Genomic DNA, 11,041 nt, shown 5'->3' with positions numbered 1-11,041 from the left:
TCGTAAGAATGCTGTTCTTTGATTTTTTTTCAATTGACACAAAGTTTTTAAAAAACATATGTTTCTCTCACCGATAGATCGTTTAGCATTCTTTCTGCTCTATTCAATGTCATCAACTTTTTATCAGCCTCTTCTTTTTTCACCATTACGCTGAAATCACACGACTGACAAGTTGCAAACATGAATTTTGCACCTTTTATACACCCCCACTTTTATTGTTCGATCTGCGCGGGATGTAAGTGTAATGCAGAGTATCGTCAGGAAAGATGCACGTACGAAAGCGATATTCGTCTGGAGTCGATTGTTTTAAATCGAGCAATAAATACCCGTAAGATAAGATAAAGATCTCGATGTAGCGTCATAGTACGCTTCTTCCATAAATTTTGGATCGTCGGGATAAACTTGACGCGCTAGATGACGTATTTGAGAGCGATCGTGTGGATTTTTGAAAACTACTATGTAATTCGCGTTGAGAGATATGTCGCGCTGTCCGCGCCCTTGATGAAAGAGATTTTGCGAGATGAGTATAACACTGAGATTTTTATGATGACTTCCTTTGGTAAACAGATCTACGATAGCGTCGCACGACGAACATTCCCTCATAAGATCGTCAATTATTATTAATTTTGGCGAAAGCGGATCGTTGGAATAATCTTCCGGACGCGGTAACCCCTCGCGAAATACGATGATATTTTTCTTCGATTTTATCAAAGCATTATTATCGTAACTGGTCTTTTGTGTTTTTTTCTCTTCTTCTTCTTTTTCACTCGTGGCGCATTGTAAACGTTGATACGCATTTTGCCACTCGGCGTAATAAAATAAAATTCTCTTGAATCGAACATCTGACGTGACGGATAAATGACGAAGAAACGTTTTCACGAAAACTGTTTTTCCGCATCCCGTAGGCCCGCAGACGATCGACGTCCAAGGATGTTTCCATCGTACATCCATTTTGCGAAATGAACGATTTGCCGATTACGTGCGCTCTCATAAATAAAAAAGTAATCAAGAATATTTAATAACAATAACATAAAAATACGCACGCGCATCGAATATGTTTAATATTTATCGTAGATATGTGTTGAGTAATAAGCTTATCCGCGCTCCGGGGGGCCCACCGCGGCGGCCGCATGCTCGCGCTAGCGTTTTCCCGCACGCGTACAAGCGGAAAGCACCGCGGGCGATTAGCTGATAAGTAGCCGCGGGAACGATGCTAGTAAGCGTATTCGCGGGGATGCGCTCACGCCAGCGTTTTTTTAGCACCGCTGCTTACGAGCTTATAGACAGTGCTCTATGTGTGCTTATGCTAGAAATAAGACGCTCGTTTAACGCTCAGCTATCATCCGATATTAATTTACGATGGAATATTCTATGCACACTAATAAAGAAGTAGAGGAGATAATAGAGTGGGCTAAAAGAAAAAATACTCTGTAATTTCAAAGTTGGAAAAAATTTCATGTTTATTGATAATAAATTTTTCTTTTTTCGTAAAATTAACAATTGCGTTTTAAAATTATACGCGCAATTTCATTAAATGAAAGTAATTCTTCGAATACAATTTTGAAATATACATCTAAAAATGTTAAATCCCTTATTTGCGTTTGTACATTGCGTTCAATTTCTTGAAAATTACCACTAACTATGAGTTTTATAATTTCACGGTCTATGTAAGCTGATGGGAGTTTTAATTCTATCTCGTTCATTAAGTAATTGGCGCAGGTGTTGACGGTGTCGGTGATGGAAACTAGCTGCGACAATCGAACATCCACACATCTTGTAATATTTTCCATGCCGAGAGAAATTGCTTTCTGCATCACGATAGCGACACTGTGTGTTTTTCGTTTCTTCAAGGGCGGCTGCGCTTGCTCCTCCGTCTTACCATTATTCACGGATTGTTCCACATTTTCCTTGTAAGCCACTATCACAGCCCTCGTCCCGTAAGCGGTGGTGAAGATGGAAATATTGTTGACGATAATCGGACTTGGTTTGGTTTTTTAATTTTCACTCAAGCACAGTCTCATCTGTTCCATGTTGAGTTGAAATTGCCAAGTGTCGGTATCGAGACAAATTCCGTCCGCATAATTGCCCGTTAATTTAACAATTGGTACGAAATAACCTTCGTTTGTTGCTTGCAATCCCACATGTAGCTTCTTAGTACACGATGAATTAAGAGCATACGTTGTCGATAGTAATAAGTATCGCTGTTCGTTTCTTCTATTGATGTCGATGTTGTTGTCCGATTTGCTAATATCGCAAACGTGTGTAGATTTAACAAAATCGGTTAGATTATTCTGATCACTGGAAACTTCTTTCGTGGCAGCCATTGTTATCACTTTTTGTATAAAACTGAGAGAACACTAGTCACAACAATGTCGAATTCTTGTATCATAACCGAAATGAAGACTTCGTACGGGCAAACTGGAATGAAGGATTCGCATCTTCTCACGCTGCTTATATATCGAAATATAAAGAAAAGTGGGAGAAAAGTTTGCATAGACAACTAAATAACAGGAAAAATTGTGATTTTTCATGTTCAATCTTGTTCAACTCGCTAAAAATTAAGCGGAAAAACATCTAGAATCATCTAGAAATTAGATACGTTACAAGGGAAAAATTTTTCTCTAAACTTTTTCTCTAAATACATTTACAATATGTTATAAAGCGTAAATAAATGTTTATCACCTGTGTAATAAATTTTTATAGATTGTATTGTAGAGATTATATTGTAAAAAATTTTATAAGGGAGCAATTTTCTAATTGATATAATCCTGTCTCTTCTACGAAAATTTTTAAAAAAGTTTTTCGTAACAAAACTTTTACTTAGAGACCGCTATAACAAAAGTAATAAAACTAAATAAATAATAGCTGTTAATAACGTAATAAAAATAAAATATTTTTTTGTCTACTTTTTTCTCAAAAGAAATGAAAAACACCCGGAATGAAAACCCGGGAACTTTTTTTTGGCGGCGCTCTTTTGTTTTCTTTTAAATTAATCTAACTACCTAGAAAGGAAAAATTTTAAATTTTTCAACGGCGTTCCTTTTTGGAAAAAAATGGGGATATACGTTTAAATAAATTCTCCGCATCGAAGTAAAAAAGGTAATTTCGAGTTCAACATCATCCGATGTAACGCGTGTCTTCCCGCGAAAAGTGTTATATTTATCGTGAAAAGTGATATCGTGAGTGAATGTTGATAAAAATGCCTGGACTCAAAGAAATATTATGCAAATGCATAATTATAGGCTCAAATTTGTCGCCTACATTAAACAGGGAGCGATATTTATCAGCGTTATGGGATGAGTCGTCGGAAATCAATTACGCTGTTTTTCGGTCTTTTGCGTGGGCCTGCTCGAACACTGTACTAGCAGTGCTATACAGGCTAGGCTATTTCGCCGATTATGATGAATTGCTGCATATTGCGGGTGAAATAATAGAAATGCGGGAGGCATTCGAACATGAGGAGGTGGATGCAGGAGATCTTATAAAGTTCCTGTTATCTAAACATCGAGAAAACCTCTTAAACGGTAAGCAAAATGTTTTATTTATATTAGGGAGAATGTAATGTAATCGAATACGAGAGACTTTGATTACTTTAAATTTACAAATTTATCATAATTTGTAGATCGGAACACTCCGACAAATAGCGTACAAGAGGCTTGCACTCAGACCTGAAAACACAGGGATGAAGAAGCGCTCGAAACAGGACCTTCGGGTAAGTTTTGCGTAAAAAATAAAATAAAAATATTAATCTTTATACAAATTCTATATTCAATATTGATAAAATATTAAATTTTAGGAAGAGCACGTTCCGATGAAAACGGCCGCGAAGCTGATATCATGACATCACTAGGTCAGATATAAAATTTTATTTTATATAATTATATTATATATAATTATTATTTTATTTATAATTATTATTAATTTATTATATATATAATATATACAATTATATATTATAATTATTTTTCTTTTGTTTCGACAGTGCAGAGAGGCGGTGGTGGACAAAATGAAGAAGTGTCTCCTGAGGAACGCTGTAATCTCTCGTCGGAGACAGAAGATGGTGAAGAGGAGCCGATGGAAGAGGAGCAACAACGACAACAACAGCGTCATGAGGTCGGCAATATTCATTTTAATTACGTAGAATTATTATTGGAAAATACACGGCAATTTCGGAGATTCGGTGTAATCGGGAGAGAAGCAAGTTTCACGATACGGCCGTTATATAGAGGTGGAGATATTTATCGTTTATTAGAAAATGCGTTCCGCGAAATTCACGCGTATGCGATAAATTTATGCGAGCCTGGAGATTATGTGGGAATGTCTTTCCATTCGGCGAATTTATCGCAGGGCCCTGCAGGATTATCCTTTCGACCGGCTAGAGACATGTCGTATGAGGATATTTGGAAACTCATTCAGTAGCGCAGAGTGCTGGGGGACTCGATATCGCGGAACACTTTAACATTCATGTTTTTAATGTCACGGTTCCTTTGGGTCGCGGACATGTTAAATTAACTTGCGAAGACGTTATGAAGCGCTCGATAGTAATTCGAGAAATCGAGCGCTTTCAACGTTATTTTACCGTTGACAATATCGCCATTGTCGTTTATAATTTTAATACTTTTGGCCGCGGTACGAAATCGTTGTACGACGGAATCTCGATACTTGCTTCTCTCGGACGCGAACCCTCGTTACGCTTAAATATTATGTATTACGAGTGTTCGCGTCATTATAATCCTATTATATAAATTTAACCCGCCGCCGCGGGTTGCAGAAATTAATGCGTACCGTGCAATAAATGTTATCGGAACGATAAAACCGGTCATCGCTGTCCGAATAAATGCCCTCGATATTTCGCTGTACCGTCGTGTAAACAGGCAGACGCGAAAATCATAAAATGCAATGCGTGTAAACATTTTTCGGTAAGAAGTGCTTTGAGCATCATCGTAATATAAAATCGTACGATGGCAAATCGACCGAAAGTATTTGCAATATTGTGCGATTTTGTGACGGATGCGGTCGCATCGCTAAATCAGATGCGAGACACGAATGCGGCGTTTCTTACTGTAAACTATGCCATTCGCCGAAGCCTGAAAACCATTTACGCTTCATGCAGCCTCTTCGTCGTAATAATAATTCTTCCGTTGAAGCGTCGTCTTCGTCATCTAAGCTGACCATGCCGACAACGGTTACACATGAGGAGGAGGAGGAGAGTACTTTTAACGTCGAAGAGGCAAACGAACGTGCATACGGGCGCAAAAAGGAACGCGTAGCATTCGTATTTTACGATTTCGAAATACGTCAAGACGAGACGCTCGAAGATACGATGAATGTAAAAAAACACGTTCCAACCCTTTGCGTTGCGCAACAGATTTGCGAAGTGTGCGCGAAAAAAAATGACATGATCGTGCGTTGTCGTTGGTGCGGCGTGCGAGAGTTCGTATTTCATCACGATCCGGTAAAACAATTTTTCGATTTTACAACGATAAAATGTTTCAAGCAAATTATATGCATAGCGCATAATGCGAAAGCGTTCGACGCACAATTTATTTTACAATATATTGTTGAAAATCGCAACAATTTAGAGCCTGAAGTAATTTTAAATGGTACGAATATCATATGTCGTAACCCGACCAATTTCTCAATATATTAAAAGATAAAACAATAAAGTAAAACAGAAAAGATTAAGAAAGCGCTGAGTAAAGCAATGCATTAAAATTAGAAAAGAGATCAAGGAAAGATAATTAAGAAAGAGTAAAGTAATAAAAGATTATTAATAAAATAAAAGTAAGATACGTGACTAAAGAGAAGGAAGTCACGGTCAAGTTCTCGGAAGCTGAGTAAGCAGCTGACGAGACAGCTGACGAGCGGAGCACGAGACATGCTCCGGTCAGGGACACCACACTCCTCCCTAATCAACGACCTAATTAATTAATATATATCGAGCGCGAGATGCACCGACGCTAGCTCAGTAATATAGCTCATTAACATCGCTCGTTACTCGTTCGCTCAGATCAACAGTATCGATATACCGTACGTATCGCGCCCGACTATTATAATCGCGATTAAGTGAAAGTGTACGAAAGAATCTGTGAAATATATCAATTTATACCTAACGTTCGGGAGTGTCTTATTTCGAGCGTGGATCCTAATCCTTTGGGCGTATAAATCCCTAAAGACCTCTTTCTTAGCGGCTAGAGGCACAACACATGGTGCTAACGGTGGGACATACGAAATTCATCGATAGTGTTAATTATATGCCAATGCGTTTATCGCAATTACCGAAAGCTTTCGGATTATAGGATACGTTGGATAAAGGTATTTTTCCGCATTTTTTTAACACCGTCGAAAATCAATCGTATAACGATCCCTTACCTGATACTCATTATTATTCACCAGAGACTATGAAACCGGAAAAGCGCGAACGCTTTCTCACATGGCATGCAGACATGAGACAAAAAAATATCTTGTTCGATTTCCAACGCGAGATTGTACGTTATTGTCGTACCGACGTTGATATTCTTCGACGAGCATGTATGGCATGTATGGTTTAGAAAAATTGTCATAGATCGCGGAAATGTATGTCCATTCCAAATGCACAACTATTGCTTCGACATGCATGACAGTTTTTCGGAAAAACTTTTTGCAGCCGAATACGATGGAGTCATTCCAGTTGGTGGATATAGAAAAGCGAGTAATCATTCGCGTAAAGCTCTACAGTGGCTAGTATGGATGGAGCGCAAGCTCGGTCTTCCTATAAACCACGCAGGACGTGCGCGCGAATATCGTACAATCGATGGCACGATCGTCGACGGATATTACGAAACATCTGATACTAGGACAACGCAACGCCACGTACTTCAATTTCACGGGTGTTTTTGGCACGGATGTCCGATTTGCTTTCCCATGAACCGCGATAGAACACTTTCGTCAGCGGATTGCAAGGATACAATCGACTCGCGTTACGAACGAACTCTCGTGATCTCGTGGCGGCTTCGACAACGGGGATACCTCGTGACGGAAAAGTGGGAGTGCTCTTTCGCCCGGGATATACGCGATAATCACGAAATGCGCGAATATCTCGAAAATCATCCGATGGTGGAAACACCTCCGCTCGATCCTCGCGATGCATTTTTCGGCGGACGCACGGGAAATATCATGACTCGTTATGAGGTTACGGGTACGGAGAAAATACGATACGTGGACGTGTGCTCTTTGTACTCTTATGTATTGAAGACGGGCGCTTTCCCAATCGGTCATCCGGATATTTACGTCGGCGAGGAATGTTCCGCAATAATCGGGAGGGCACCGAATTATAATTTCGATATGCTCGAAGGTCTCATACGGTGCAGAGTACTCCCACCACGCAATTTATTTCATCTGGTACTCCCATATCGTGTGCAGGGAAAATTGCTTTTTGCTTTATGCCGCAGTTACTGCGAAACATTTTCGCAGGTGCCCTGTACACATGACGATGCTCGTGAACGCGAATTCGAGGGTACGTGGGTGTCCTGCAAATTACGCAAGGCCGTCGAAAAGGGTTATCTCGTGACGGCTGTAAGCGAGATTTGGCAATATAAAGTTAGCCAATTCGATACGACACGTCAAGGCGGATTGTTCGCCGAATATATAAATACATTCTTGCAGCTTAAACAAGAAGCCAGTGGATGGCCGAGCGAATGCGGGGAAAACGACGACGATGCTAAAGAACGATATCTGAGGGAGTACGAGAAAACCGAAGGTATCGTTCTTGATAATCGTAACGTCACTCGAAATCCCAGTTTACGTTCTGTCGCGAAGCTGTGCTTAAATTCTTTTTGGGGAAAATTCGGCCAGCGATCCAATTTACCAAATACCGAAATCGTGAGAACGCCTCAGCGTTTTGCGACATTTATGACGAGTGCCGAACACGAGATAACCGGCATATTACCCGTAAACGACGAGGTAATATATGTTTTGTGGCGAATGCGACAAGAGGCTGTCATTCCTTCACAGATAACGAATGTTGCAATAGTAGCGTATACGACGGCACAGGCACGTTTAAAATTATATTCTTATTTAGAGCGATTAGATCGCGTGTTCGATTTCCAACGTGAGATCATTCGCTATTGTCGTACCGACGTTGATATTCTTCGACAAGCATGTATGGCGTTCAGAAAAATTTTTATTGATCGTGGAAATGTATGTCCGTTCGAGGAATGCACGACAATTGCTTCGACGTGCATGACTGTTTTTCGGAAAAACTTTTTGCAACAAAATACGATAGGCGTCATTCCAACTGGCGGATACAGAAAAGCAACCAATCATTCCCGTAAAGCTCTGCAGTGGTTGATATGGAAGGAACGCGAGCTCGGACATTCTATAAACCACGCAGGGCGCGCGCGCGAATATCGTACAATCGACGGCACGCTCGTCGATGGATATTACGAAACGCCTGATACAGAGACGCCTCAACGTCATGTGCTACAATTTCACGGATGTTTTTGGCACGGATGCCCGTCTTGCTTTCCTATGAATCGCGATAGACCACTTTCTACATCGGATTGCAAGGATACGATTGACTCACGTTACGAGCGAACTCTCGCAATCTCGTGGAGACTTCGGCAACGGAAATACTTTGTGATAGAAAAGTGGGAGTGCTCTTTCGATCGCGATATGCGAGATAATCGCGAAATGCGTGAATTTCTCGAGAACCATCCGATGGTGGAAACGCCTCCGCTCGATCCGCGCGATGCATTTTTCGGTGGCCGCACGGGGAATATTGTGACGCGCTATGAGGTTACAGGTATGGAAAAAATACGATACGTGGACGTATGCTCCTTGTATCCATATGTTTTGAAAACAGGTGCTTTCCCGATCGGTCATCCTGATATTTATGTCGGCGAGGAATGTTCCGCATTAATCGGGAGGGCACCGAATTATAATTTCGATACGCTCGAAGGTCTCATACGGTGCAGAGTACTCCCACCACGCGATTTATTTCATCCGGTACTCCCATATCGTGTGCAGGGAAAATTGCTTTTTGCTTTATGCCGCAGTTGCTGCGAAACATTTTCGCAGGTGCCCTGTACACATGACGATGCTCGTGAACGCAAATTCGAGGATACGTGGGTGTCCTGCGAATTACGCAAGGCCGTCGAAAAGGGTTATCTCGTGACGGCTGTAAGCGAGATTTGGCAATATAAAGTTAGCCAATTCGATCATACGACACGTCAAGGCGGATTGTTCGCCGAATATGTAAATACATTCTTGCAGCTTAAACAAGAAGCCAGTGGATGGCCGAGCGAATGCTGGGAAAACGACGACGATGCTAAAGAACGATATCTGAGGGAGTATGAGAAAACCGAAGGTATCGTTCTTGATAAACGTAACGTCACTCGGAATCCCGGTTTACGTTCTGTCGCGAAGCTGTATTTAAATTCTTTTTGGGGAAAATTCGGCCAGCGATCCAATTTACCAAATACCGAAGTCGTGAGAACGCCTCAGTGTTTTGCGACATTGATGACGAGTGCTAAGCACGAGATAACCAACATATTACCCGTAAACGACGACGTAATATATGTTTCGTGGCGAATGCGACAAGAGGCTGTCGTTCCCTCACCGATAACGAATGTTGCAATAGCAGCGTATACGACGGCACATGCACGTTTAAAATTATATTCTTATTTAGAGCGATTAGATCGTCGCGTTCCATATTACGATACGGATTCGTGCATTTATGTAAGCACAGCTAATCCGAATGAGTACGAACCGCGTACGGGAAATTTTTTGGGCGACATGACGGACGAACTTGAAAGCTACGGCCGCGGTATCTATATCGAGGCGTTCGTATCCGGTGGCCCTAAATTTGATGCGTACGTTGTTCGTGCACCGGACGGACGAACATACGAATGCTGCAAAGTGAAGGGCATAACCTTAAATTTTGAAAACTCTCAGCTAATCAATTTTATTAGTATTAGAAATTTGATGTTAGCTAATGAGAGGGTACAGGAAAATGAAGAAAATGAAGAAGAATCGGCTGGAACTTCGATAAACTTACGTTTTAGAGCAATTCGACGTACTGTGTTTCATGAGCTTGTAACACGCGATAAAACTAAAGTATGCGCTCCTGTATTGCTAAAACGTAGATTTATCAATAGTCATTGTTCGTTACCATACGGCTATGTAGCGGAACGATAATTTTTCTTCTCTATTTTCTCAACTCTCGTTTTTAAAGTTGCAATATAACGAATTCGCGTATTTTCCGACGTGCTAAGAGATAATCTTTTTTGCTACGCAATATAGTTATATTTAATTGTAAATAAGAATTTTTATTGTACAAATATTTTTATGTAAAATAATTTTTCATTGTACAAAGCATAATATTCTTATGTAAGAAATATAAATAAATATAAATAAAACTGTTTTTAAAATAATGCTATGTGAAAACATTTTCTCTTTTCCTATCCTTTCTTCCCTCGTCTAAGTGACGTCATAAAGCTCTAAACCACCCTAATCGCTACCTGCATAGACTTGTTTTTTCATGATCCCTTTTATCGTTACCAACGATGACGTCACTAGCTACCCGCGTAGTGCACCTCGGCCGCCCGATCAACCCTACCCGTACGCACGTGTGCATCTCCGTCGTATCAGTTACTTTATTCTAGCAGTACTTTATCCGATTTTCTCTTTTCACAAGGAGGGCGGAGGGGAGGATGATATATACCGTACATCTCCCGGTTTTTCTGTAGGAGTGGTGAAGCGGGGATGCTGTATACCACACGATATTTTTCGGTTTTCCGTACGGGGAGGAGGAGGGATGCCTTATGCCTCGTGACATCTCCATCCTCGGAGGCCGCCATCTTGTCGATTCTTACACACGGGTTATTGTGCCGCGCTTTTCCCTCTCCCTCAAGAACAATGCTCCTCGTCCAATCAAACTGCCGGCAACTATGGTGCAAACCAATCAAAGTGCGGAGACTTCTATACAAGAAGGCCACTCTCCACAAATATTTCATCTAATCCTTATTCTAATAAGATTTCAGTTAGCCCAGCATACTAGGAC

At 40.8% G+C, this 11,041-nt stretch overlaps 1 protein-coding gene across 1 annotated transcript; it reads left to right on the top strand.

Annotated features, from left to right (window-relative positions):
* Nucleotides 1–3,199: 3,199 nt before the first annotated feature.
* Nucleotides 3,200–10,176, top strand: LOC115236462. The gene is given in 8 exon segments (XM_029808935.1): nt 3,200–3,524; nt 3,797–3,850; nt 3,983–4,113; nt 4,925–5,614; nt 6,207–6,545; nt 6,547–6,590; nt 6,592–6,653; nt 6,656–10,176. Coding segments are annotated over 8 exon segments (5,166 nt in total).
* Nucleotides 10,177–11,041: the final 865 nt, after the last annotated feature.

The sequence above is a fragment of the Formica exsecta genome, unplaced genomic scaffold, assembly GCF_003651465.1.
Source record: "Formica exsecta isolate Colony F162 unplaced genomic scaffold, ASM365146v1 scaffold248, whole genome shotgun sequence".
NCBI lineage: Eukaryota > Metazoa > Arthropoda > Insecta > Hymenoptera > Formicidae > Formica > Formica exsecta.
This window is presented reverse-complemented; position numbering and strand designations above follow the sequence as displayed.